The 12,408-nt window shown below is 34.6% G+C and overlaps 1 protein-coding gene across 1 annotated transcript in view; it reads left to right on the top strand.

The window, feature by feature from the left end:
* Window positions 1–7,283, top strand: part of TMEM161B (transmembrane protein 161B) — a 32,993-nt gene extending 25,710 nt beyond the window's left edge. Inside the window, exons 9-12 of the mRNA XM_066569174.1 lie at window positions 1,586–1,699; window positions 2,771–2,945; window positions 4,979–5,075; window positions 5,945–7,283. Of these exons, the coding sequence (XP_066425271.1) occupies window positions 1,586–1,699; window positions 2,771–2,945; window positions 4,979–5,075; window positions 5,945–6,222 (664 nt within the window). The 3' untranslated portion in view covers window positions 6,223–7,283. The remainder of the gene's footprint in view (window positions 1–1,585; window positions 1,700–2,770; window positions 2,946–4,978; window positions 5,076–5,944) is intronic.
* The last annotated feature ends 5,125 nt before the right edge of the window (window positions 7,284–12,408 follow it).

Below are 12,408 nucleotides of genomic sequence, written 5' to 3'. Positions count from 1 at the left end.
ACTAAAACAATGTCTGTCTTTGCAGTCAGATACATACTCTGCTTAAAAAACCCCAACCAAAACAACTGCAAAGAAAAAGCCAACCAACTAAACAAAATACAAAAACAACTAAAACCAAAGAAAAAAAAGGTAATCAAACTAAAAGGTAATCAAACTAATCCCTTAAGCCGCCCGAAAAACCCACAAATCTCTCTTAAAACAAAAGAACCAAAACTAAACAACTCAAAAATATCCAACACAAAACCTATTCCGTAATGGAATGGAACACTTAACTTGCAGGAAGCACTGACCAAAAAAAGCCCCAAAAGTTAAAGGCTAATGATCAAGAACCATCTTACTAATATGTTCAAAATTTAATTGTGATTCTTTTATGAATGTAGGAAGTAAGTTCATTGTTTTTAGGTAAACAGAATAAAAATCATCTGGTGTCCCTTTTGGTTTTGAGAACTAGTTTGATTTTTTTTCTTCGGCAGTAGTATCCTTACTTGCATATATTTGGAGTCTTCTTAACAAAGTTGTACAATTTTCATACACGTTTCCTCCTTTGCCAGAGTCTGCATCAAGAGTATTTCAGCCTTACCTCCTGTTCCATTAAACAAAAACAAAACAAAAACAAGAACAAAAAAAATAGAGATTCCCATCACCCTTTGGCACATTGCAGTCCATCACTCCAGTCCGTTAACTCAGTAGGATCTCCTAAATAAGTAGAAGCTCAGGTAAAAGGCTTTAATAATCTAATTAAATGCTTTGGACTGATCCTTGGTGCTGTTGCATTCCCAAGCACTACTTAATAGCTAGCAGGGCTTATTTCTTCATCTGAAACCGAAGATTTAAATTTGTGTTTGATGACAGCTTCTGTAATATGCAAACATTTTAGTGGTTTTAGGAAGCTTGATAGTTAGTAATCAAGAAGGTCTTGTGTTCTTTAGAACAATTTTTGATTACATAATTTTTTCTGTAGTGCAGAAGTACTGTAGTGAAGGTAGAGACAAACCTGATTCTGTTAGTGAGGAAACACTGCACTAACAAAACAACCCAATCCCTTCCACTGTTCTCATTTCATTTTAGTAACAAAAAATGATTGGGGAAAATGGGTTTCGAAATAGAGAATAAGATTCAGAAGTTTAGAAATAAAGAAGGATATTAATTTAAGGGAGAACTCCAAAAACTATTATCCCCTTTTAAAATTCAGCTAGGTTGTACTCAAAGTTTACTAAAGAGTACTACTTTTATTTTCGTTGTGCAGTTTTCTACAGTATTTTTTTTTGTCTGAGTATCTTTAATGTAAGTACCAACTTTAATCAGGGTTTATAAATAAAATGCTTCATTAAACTGTGTAATCTGACCTCTGACAACTGTTTATCCTGTTCTTTTTAAAGCCAAAATCCAGTGTGATTTCACAATACATAATGTTACTGTTTTGTTGAAATGTAAGGCATACCTATAAAATAGGGAAGAAATTTTCTTATTTATCTTTCTTCCAATTATTTTAAAGTTAATATTTCTCGTTTTGAATCTGTATATACTTTCAACAGTGTGGTCATTGTTTTCATTTACTAAGTTCCCTGTTTTTTTTCTTTTTCAGAACATTGCTACATATAAACTTCTTGGCACCTTTATTTATGGTTCTACTGTGGGTAAAACCAATCACTAAGGACTACATTATGAGCCCACCTTTGGGCAAAGAGAGCATTCCTTTGTAAGATTTCATTTAAATGTTCTTTCTGGGGTATTGAGAACAAAACATTGTCTTAGCGCTCTTTGCAAGTTGAAGAAACGTGAAAGACTTTAGTAGCATCGGCTGTCAGAGTTATTGTGGAAGGTGCAGCTGAATTATAAGGAGCATCTCTTATTTCAAAAGAATGAGTAGCAGAATGTTGAGTGTTGAGGTGGTGGTTCCCAAAAAACTGCTGTCTCTTGATGACTCCTTGTCAGTATTGTGTTGTTTTTTGTAGGGGTGGAATACCACCTCTCTGGTATTTATTTATTTAATTATTTACCTGCTGGAACCTTATATCTTGGATATTGGTGTAGGAGAGAACTGGTTTCAGTGAAAACAGTCAAGATATGTTGGCATGAGAACTAAGCTAGGAGGTTTGTCTTAATATTTACATACTGATGAAGTGGTATTGAATTGATAGGTAAAATATTTAAAATATAGAAAGGGAAAGAGTTTCCAGGAAGAGTGGTATTTGAAATGATGTATAAGTAGAGTTGATTGTCATTGTCACAATTAGTCTTGCTAATTCAAAATAGACTTGAAAGAGGTGAGATAAGCTTCTAAAGTGATCCTGTGACCATTGAGCTATTACATAAAACACAACAGATATACATATTTTGTATGTCTTCTGTTCCTCAGTTTGTCTTAAAATGAGGGTTGAGCTTTTACTGGGTATCTCAGGTAACTGAAGTACCCATTTACAATCTAGTACTATTTGCTATCTAGTCCTGTGTGTCCAAAAACCTGTAATTATCTGAGCAACCTTCGGTTTTAGTGTCCAGCCTTCATTTCTTAGAATTTAAGCAGTTGAGAACTGCTATTGTTTACAGACAAATGAATACTAATTTGGATCTATGCTGTAGGGCTACTGAGAAGTCATGGGAAAGAGACATAGAAGGCATTACTTGCATGTGAACTTCATAACTATAGTTTGTGTGTTAACTGTTTTTGACAATTTGTCTCAAAATTACTTTACAGATGATAAAAACAAATAACTGTAGTAGTAGGTGGTCTTTGGAAAACGGCATTACCCTTTTTCTTTATCCACAGAATGTCAGAAGATACATTTGATACCATCAGATTGTGGATTATAATCCTGTTGTGTGTTTTACGGTTGGCTATGATGCGTCATCATTTACAGGCCTATCTGAATTTAGCCCAGAAAAGTGTCGACCAGATGAAAAAGGAAGCTGGTAGAATAAGTATGGTTGATTTACAGAAAATGGTAAGTATGGTGGCACTTAGATTATATATTTGTAGTATTTTGACTGTGGAAATGATTTTTTTTCCAATTTGTTGTCTTCTGTGGCAGCAGAGCTCAAATCTGAATGAAGTTTGCTAGACTATATCTCCTATAAAAATACAGAAAAATCCTGCAAACCAAAATACTTAGAGATGTATCATCTCTGTTATGCAGGTAGTTTTTCCTTGGTTATTTGGAAGTTTTTATAAAAGATCCCTTCCAATGAGTGGTGATCTGTAACTACAACATGGGAAAGAAAAAAGTGAATTTTTATGGAAGGGTAATATACTGTTACCAACTATGATTTTTAAATTGAGGGAAAATTTATGACAAGGTGCTTATATTTTGGAATAAAATGACAGATGTTTAATTCTGTCAGACCTCTTAGAAGTGCACCTGCCTAGTTAAAAAATTACTTACCATATTGTGGACAAGACAAAATTTCTGAGGTTTCTTTTTTTTAAAGAAAAGTTGTAAAGCATACCTTGAACAAATGGCTGTTGTGTGTTGTCTGCAAAATAAACTTATATTTCTATTGTTGTATGAGCGTGCTGTCTAATGATTCTGCAGAGTTGGGGTCTGTTGCAGGAGGAATATTTGTAGCATGCCGCAAGACAGAGATTCCTCTTCTAGGATTGTCATTATTACATGTAGTTACACTAAGTGTCTAAATGTCATAGTCTGAAGGTGCAGTAGTTATTTACAAAGCGGCTAGGAATTTGCTCCAGAAAAAAATCTAGGGAGTACATATAGTAGCAGCTGGTTAGGATGGAACTGTGCCAGTTGCTGTAAATGTGCTATTTTAATACTGGGAATTTTCTTCCTATCTGTTAAACATTAGTGTCTTCTCCATGTGGCATTTCTTATATCCATTTCTCCATCTTCATATATTCTGTTTGAGAAGGCCATAGTTACTAGATGGCCTATGTCTTGTTTTGTTTTACTAATCATATCTGCTTTACCTTTTTTAGGAACTTCTGCCAGTGAATTCTTTCCTGTCTGTCATTCTACAGTGATCGTTACTTTTTAATTTGTTATTTTTGTCATATTCCATCAATCTTTTGACAATTTTTTTTGTCTCATGCTATTTCTTCTGTCAGTGTCTTACTACTTTTCTTTTTCATGTTAGTTTTTTGATGCATGCTCATTAAGAAGCCTGTTGAGAGGTATTCCCAAAACTGTCACATCTATCTTCATCATTTTTGCCAACCCGCATTCTCTTCTTTTATAAAACATGGGTAGTTTTATTTCACTGCTTGCTTGCTCTTATTTTATCACTTTTTTCTGTCTTTATTTAATTGAATCTTCTAGGTCAATAGCTTATAAAAATATGTACTGTTACAATTTTGAGAAAAATGGAACCTATGAGAGAGTAGGGGGAGGGATGTATCTGAATGGACTAGGATGAAACATAGTGTATGACTGAAATAAAGACCATTTAAATGCTGTTATTGATCTAATGAAAACTCAACTTATCATTGTTTCTAAAATACAAGTGTTTTCCAGTTGGAAATCTTAAAAATATCTCACTTTTGAAAAAGGACTGTAATATTAACAAAGCTTTCATTTACCTTTTATGGGGCTTTGGACTACTACTTCATTTTTGAAATAGGATTTAGCTTGTAAATGGCTGGGAACTTGAAAAATTAAACATGTATGTTTAATTTTGTTTCTGGTGTACTAAAGTAGGAGTCATTGAATAATGAATGGCATACAGTCTGCAGAAGCAAAATTGAGTCTCTATTTTTTAACAGAATTGATGCTTTTAATTATTTCCTTTCAGCCCTTCTTCTCAGATCTGTAAATGTCCTGAAACTAGAATTCATTATGGGGATTTCTTTATTAGGTCTTTTGAAGACAATATGTCACATGCCAAGAGTTACTAGAAAATTCTTAAAACAGCTTTGATGCACAAATACTGGGTTTTTTTAATAAATTGCTTTTTCTAGACATGTTCATAAAACTCTGCTTTGATCAACCAGGAATCATGAACTTATACTCTTTCTTTTTTCTAGGTGGCTCGGGTATTCTATTATCTCTGTGTAATTGCGCTGCAGTATGTTGCACCATTGGTAATGCTTCTTCACACAACTCTGCTCTTGAAAACGCTAGGTAGGCAAAATTGGATCAACAGTAGTTTGTTCGGTTCTACATGGGGCTTTTTTTATTTTCACCTGACTAAAGAGAATTGGAATTCATGAGTACTTGCAATAGAAAAAGATCATGTACTTTAAAACATTCATATGTGGCTTGTAAGTACTTATTTCTGTTGCTGCTTTTGATATCTTCCAATTACATGCTAATTTGTTTTATTTATTTCTGAGAGATTGTGTAATGCAACCAATTAAACTGTTTACTTCTGTTGAAATATTTGTCTTTTTAGAAGTATTTTAAAAGTGGACTGTATAAAATATGATTGACTTTACTTCATTAGCATCTCATACATGAATTTTTCAGCTTTTTTTATCATTAGTAGGCTTTTAGAATGGAAATTGTGCGATAGGGGGTTCATGTAGTTAGTGGGAGATCTGAAGTAGCTCTGGTTTGGGTCTTTCTTTCCTGTAAGACTTGTATTTCATAGCCTGCCATGCGGTTGTATCGTTCTGTTTGCAAAAAGGCAGTGGATAGAGATTGGCTTTAGTAAGTTGTGATTCATCCTGCCTTGGAGTAGATGTCTCCATCTGGTAAGATCAGTCATACCCAGGACATACAGAGGTTTCAAGGCAGCTATATCACATGTAGATGTTAGGATGTCAAAATACAAGATGAATCCTACCCCAGGATGAAGTAGGATTGATTCATCCTACTTCCTGGTATGACCAGGAAGTCATGCAGATGAATATACTTTGTATTTACTAAGTTATAAAAACAGCATTTTCTGTGTGTGTATTAAAATATACATCAAAGACTGTAGAGTGATTGAATTAACAGAACTTGAATTTAATTCTACAAAAATCTGTTAACTTGTTTATTTTTAACAGGTAATTATTCTTGGGGCATCTACCCAGGATTGAATTCTGACACTCCAGTAGAAAACAGTCTGCTTCCCAATTCTGTTTATTCTGAGTCTCCACCTGCTGATGGAAAGATGAAAGTAACTGTAGTACAAATAACAATGGCTCTGGGAAGCCTAAAGAATATTTTCACTCCTCTCCTGTTCCGGGGACTCCTGTCTTTCCTCACTTGGTGGATTGCTGCTTGCCTTTTTTCTACAAGCCTTTTTGGTCTCTTCTATCACCAGTACTTGACTGTGGCATGAACAAGTCAACTGACTGAGCAAGTGTGAGGTCAGATTCTAGATACAAGGTATCCCAGGTACCCAAGAGGAGATGAAGAGAAAAGAAAACTATATATGTGAAGAGAAAACATATCAGAATTATTTTTAAAGACTTCCTTGGTGTTCTCAGGGCGAATAATCTTAAAATGTTTAAAATTGCAACTGGGTTGGTTATTTTTGTTACCCAAATGGTAGGTAACTAATTCAGTTATAGTCCTGGGACTGACTGACATTATTGTGTTGTAGATGGTGATAAGCATGCTGAAAAGATATGACCTCTGAGTATCTTGGTTTCCATAAACAGCAAGCCAAACTCAAAAATTTGGTTTTTAAGCATCAACAGTCACTGACTGAACTGTATTCAAAGGGTACTGGATGTAGTGATGGTGGCTGCCTATCGATTAAGTCTTGAAACTGAGCCATACAAGTGAAAGGAGAGAGAGGGGATTTAAAAAAAAAATCTGTTGGATAGCTATTGATCACTTTTCTCCTTGGAAAATTAAAAATCCAACAGGACAAAAGAGATACTGTATATTACAGTAAGGAAAGTTGTATAAAATATAAATTTAACAGGAGTAGATGTATGTACCTGACAGGTATTGCTGCCTACGTATTTTGCAGGAGTGCTTGTGCAGTAAGAAGAGAGTTACAACAATTATATTATTTCAGTCCCTGCAGTCATTTTGAAATAATGGCCATCTGTATTGGTGCTAGTATTGATCCACACATTGTGTCTGGATCTTTTAAATTTCTTCTTTTGAGGTAGTAGATAAGTTCCATTGAGTTTACAAAAGAATAGAAAATAATCAGTGACACCAGTCAAGTATTTCAAAACCAAACAGTTTAATCCTGCTGACTGATAGTGTATGTATATGTGTAATGTACATGTATATTATATATTAAATATATAATATATATGAAGGTATGAAATATGGAATCTTTCTTTTAAATTCCTGAATGTATCTTACAGTGCTATAGGAGAAGGGTGTATATGTATCTAATAATTTCAAGATTCCCTTTTGAAATTAAACTTTTAAATTTTTCTCTTTTTTTTTTCTTTTTTTTTTTTTCAATTCAGTTGAAAGGGCTATTTGGTTTTTGTGCCTCTTTAGAGGTACTTAGCTATACTAAAGAACTTACTATGTCTTGGAAGAAAAGATCTACCTAAACTGTTAATCTTAAAATTTCTGTTCTGTCAAATCATCATCTTTTGCCACTTTAATCTGTGCTAACTTGACCATATAATGACAATTAAGATATCTTGGCTTCAGAAATAGATTTTCTGTATAATAAAACAGCCGTGTAATAAGAAAAAGAGCAAAGTATTAACTTTACAATTTTTGCTTAACTGGATAGATATATTCCAGTCATAAAATTATTTACAGTTTTTCAGATGTTTTATGTATTTGCAAAACAGGAATGGGGATTTATATGCAGTAGCTTTTTTAAACAGTTAATATTAAACTTCACAGAGGTCAGTGGGTTTTTTAGCTAATACTAGCTGGTTTTATGTTACTGTTCTTTTTCTCTTGAATTTGTGTACAGCTTTGGCATATAATAAGCATTTATAAATGGAAAAGCTTAACTAATTTTTTAATATGTAGCAAACCTACCATATGGGAGAACAAACTCAATGAATGCAGAAAGTCAAGATTTTAAGCTGGTGATAAACTATCTTGCTGTGTTGAAAGCTTTTAAAGTTATTTATTAGTTTATTAAGTTGCATTTACTGGAGAAAGATTTGTGTACACCAGCATAGTACCTACTGCATGTGTTTGGGACATCTGAGAACACCTTGCATGATGCTACTGGTTTCATTGCAGTATTTCAGTGTGACTGGGACTGCAAGCTTTGTTATTTTCACACCAACTTTTTGTAACTAATAGGGACAAGCGCTTAACTGTGAATTGGCCTAAAGAATAATATTTGACCTCATAGTTTCAAATTTCAATCATTCCTTGGAAGTATTTTTCACATGAATAATTGAATGACAAAAATGACAGGTCCAATAATACTGCACCCACTTTCACATTAGTTCGAGATATATCATTACAAGATACATCATTACTTACAGAATTAGTAAGGCCAGCTTTTAAGTTAGAGTTAGGTGTTCAATGCCAATCTTTTGTTCAGAAAAATAAAACAATGCAAAACAGTTTGATTCTGATCATGAACTTGCATGATGAAGCTCACTGTATAGGAGATGTAACCTGTTGTTGAAGTCTGAAGGATTAAATTTTGGATACTTGAGAATACTTCAAAATAATGTTAAGCAACAGTTTTTGCTGACATAGTCATTCTGGAAGCTTATAAGCAAAAGTGAACTGTAGTTATATAATAATGCATTCAGCAAAGTAATAAGGATCATGTAGCTGAACTGCACAAAGCTTTTGCTAAGAGCTCATGCTTACTATTCAGACATTACACTGATCACAGTGAAAAATAGGCACCTAGTGTTACAAACATGAAGATCAGTGCTTGTAGCCACTGAGCTGTTCCATTTTTCTACAAACCAATGTTGTGCAGAATTGAATGGTTGACCTTCTGGTCAGCAGTGAGTGGGAGATGGTCTTTCTTTGGATCCATTTAATCCTGACATGAGTCCAGAAGGCTTATGAAAAACTAAAATATGATAATAAAAGCCTTTGAAACATGTGGTGACAGTGAAACCAGAGAGACCATATTGCTAAGGTTGTGAGCAGTGCTTCAGACAAGTATGTGATATGATCAAAAATGTGTTTTAAAGTAAAGTAGCAACCCTGATAGTCCTGACTTCCATATATATTGTGTAAGGGTCAAAGGAATATCTGCTTACTGCTGTAGTAAGTTCCTTTGAAACAGCAGCTGGCAAATGCTTTTTTTTGTTTGTTTCCTGAAGACCTTTAGCGGCACCTGGCAATGGGGGGAAAGCATCTTGCAGAAATGGAAAAGCAATAAAATGTGACTGAAAGGTTGGTAGGTGTTACTCAGGTTTCTTAAACATTTTGTCTTGCTTTTTGCCCACTACTTAATAAAAAAAATTGTAGAATGTTTTGGGTTGGAATGAATCTGGAATGGATCACTTCTCACCAGACCAGGTTGCTCCAAGCCTCATCAAACATGGCCTCGAACACCTCCAGAGATGGGCAGCCATAGCTTCTCTGGGTAACCTTATCTAATACCTCACCACCCTCACAGGCAAGAGTCTCCATCTAATACCTAATCTAAATTTCTCCTAGTTTAGAAGTGTTCCCCCTTGTCCTATAACTTCCTGCCTGTGCAAAAAATCATTCTCCCTCTTTATTATAAGCCCCCTTTAAGTACTGGGAGGCCACAGTGAGATCTCCCTTAGTTTCTGAGAGATTTTAGAAGGAAATGTTCCTTTGGCAAAGAGTCCATGTCTGTTTCTTCTTAAATTCTGATCTCCCTTCCTCTCCTAGTGATGTGACTTCCATTGGCGATCTACAGTACTGTCCCTGTGTTCCCTTCTCAGAACCAAGTAGGCTAAACTAGTTCAAGATTGTATTTTGACTTCTGTTTAGTTTAAATTTATCTATTTTTGAAGGATTAGTTCCATTAAATAGTTCAAATAACTTAAAATTCCATCTGAAACATGAACAAACTTGTTCTTACTTGTTTCAACTCTGCACTTTTATTATGTGGGTCCCTTTAGACAAAAGGTTAAGACAGCAAAAAAATCCAAGTCTTCCAGCAAGTTCAGAGAGGTCCAAACATAACACTTGGGCTATTTTTGAGCTAAGAGACATTGATTAAGAACAGGAGAGTAGACTATAGAAAGCCTATTCTTTCACTTTGTAGGTGACATTCTCAGGCTGCACTTGTCCTCTTTTAATTCCTTCTCAAACTGTAGGTTATGCCAGTTTTTGAGGTTTTCTTAGCTGCACAGTCTTTCCCTCCTCCAGAATTTGCCTGCATAAAGGATCCACAGGTTAAATAGTAGCATCAGTACAAGAGAACATCCTTGTACAGAAGATACTTACAGAAAATTAATTTCTGTTGCAGTTGTTCTTCTCATTTTGATCACAAGTACTGCAAGGTGTTTAAACAGAGATGCGTTCTTCCCTGGATTGTAAAGTCAAATTTGTCTTAAGAACAAAAATGCTACCAAGACATCAACACAACATTTAGGCAGCATCACCTCACTCTGTGTAGGGTTAGCAAGCACAGAAATTTCAGCTAACTTTCAAGGAACAATTCAAAGAGCTGTGCTTCCTTACAATAACTACACCTAAGTGGTAATAGGCATTTGGGATGTATGAAATAGAAAATTGAGCATATCTGATTATTAAAGTATTAAAGCTGTTGGAAGGTTCTCCAAGGTAAAAGGCCTTATGTTTCTTTATTCTCAAATATCTGTGCTTTTCACAGAGATAATTTTGATCAGTTTTTAAATACTATGCTTCATGATTTTTCTCATGACACATTTTGCACATTAATGTGTTCCACACAGCACCTCTACACTCAGACTTAACCCCACAGTTAATGTTGTCACTATAAAGTTCCTAGATACTTCAACTAAAAGTTTAAGAATTGAGTGCCCAGACAAAATGGAGACATTGAACAAGAACAAGGCCAAAGAATACTCTGTGTTCTCTTGGAGGAATCTGTATGCCTGAGCAAAATCTTAATGGAGGAAGGCAGCAGCAGTTTACTTGTATCTGAAATAAAATATTAAATGTGAATTATGAGTAAGACTGTTATTTTTAGCATCTACAGCCTAAATCCAAAATGGTAAAGAAAGCGCAATATTTTGACCTTGCAGATACCTACTCTAAAGAGCATCTAGACAACAGATGCTTAGAAGGCAGATGTCTGATCTCACTAAGCAGGCTGATTCAGATTGGTGTCTGTGCTTCAGAGTGATTTTTGTGCAACTACTTTTTTCGGAAGGCCTGCCATGCTTTGTGACCTGTGCGGCACATACAGTCATGTGCTGTATGATGAAGTAGATGGCATGTCTCATTGGCATTCCTGAGTACTAGACTGAAAGGTCTTCCACCTCTAGGTGAGATCATGAAGCCAACATGTCATTTCCAGGCTGCTTTTACTGACATCTGTATATGCTGCACTTAACTTTTCCATTCTCTCACTGTGGACTGCCAGGAGGGTAATATTGCACTGGATGTTGTTTTTGCATGCCAGTGTATATGTATTTTTATACCTTTGATTTCAATGGTGTTTTTAATGGAAATTATTTTTAATCCTAATACCATGGCTCATATTTTCATTTTTTAAAATTATTATCGGTGCCTGCAACTAGAAGTCAAAAACTTCTACACTGTTTTTTTAAAGCTTGATGCTTTGGCTGACGTATTAACAGGTATGCAGTTTTATAGTAAAGTCCAAAATCCACCTGTAAATACCAGATTTTTTCCATGTGATTACACATCAGTCAAGAGCCCTTAGAATTTGTACTTGCAGCATTTTTTCACAACAACATACTATCCATATGACCCTGCTGTCTATAAAATACATTTCTCAAAATAGTTTGAATAGCTTTTTACAAACTCCTTAGTAGTAAGTCATTCTTCTTTTATTGTGCTGCGTTATATTTTTTAAAACCTGGCTTAAAATTCCTTAAAGTCAGACTTACTCTCTCTTCTTCTGTTCATAGTAACTCTGCCTCCCTTATGTGCTCCAAGCTTCCAGAATACATATTCACAGTATTTTTCATAAAAGCATAGGACAAAGAAAAAGGCACCAAAAATTATATTTCATAACTGCAGTTCATACCCATGTCATGATGTGCCAACAGTTTTTATTTTTCCTATCTTTGGTCATTTCTTTGTTCCATTGTTAACAGTATGTAAGGCTTTCTAGGAGGAATATACAAGGAAAAAATTCTGTAATAGAAGATACTGAAAGCTGTCTAATGTTTCAGTCTTCCCATTTATGTGAGCAAATATTAATGCAAAGATGCTATTGAATAATTTCAGCCTAAAATTTCTCATAAGGTAGACATATTACACATTGCACAGGGAACATCTTCCAAGTTGTAAATATTTTACTTTAAATCTTCTACTTGTCTCACTGTTACTGGGAACACACAAACTCAATGTTGTTTATCGGTAAATAGTGTTTTTTATTTTTGTCTTTAAGTGAAAAGCACATAATACTTTCTACTCTAGAATAAAGACCTGAGACAAAAAGATTCCCCTACCTGCATTT

The sequence above is a fragment of the Molothrus aeneus genome, chromosome Z (assembly GCF_037042795.1).
Source record: "Molothrus aeneus isolate 106 chromosome Z, BPBGC_Maene_1.0, whole genome shotgun sequence".
In the NCBI taxonomy this organism is placed as follows: domain Eukaryota; kingdom Metazoa; phylum Chordata; class Aves; order Passeriformes; family Icteridae; genus Molothrus; species Molothrus aeneus.
This window is presented reverse-complemented; position numbering and strand designations above follow the sequence as displayed.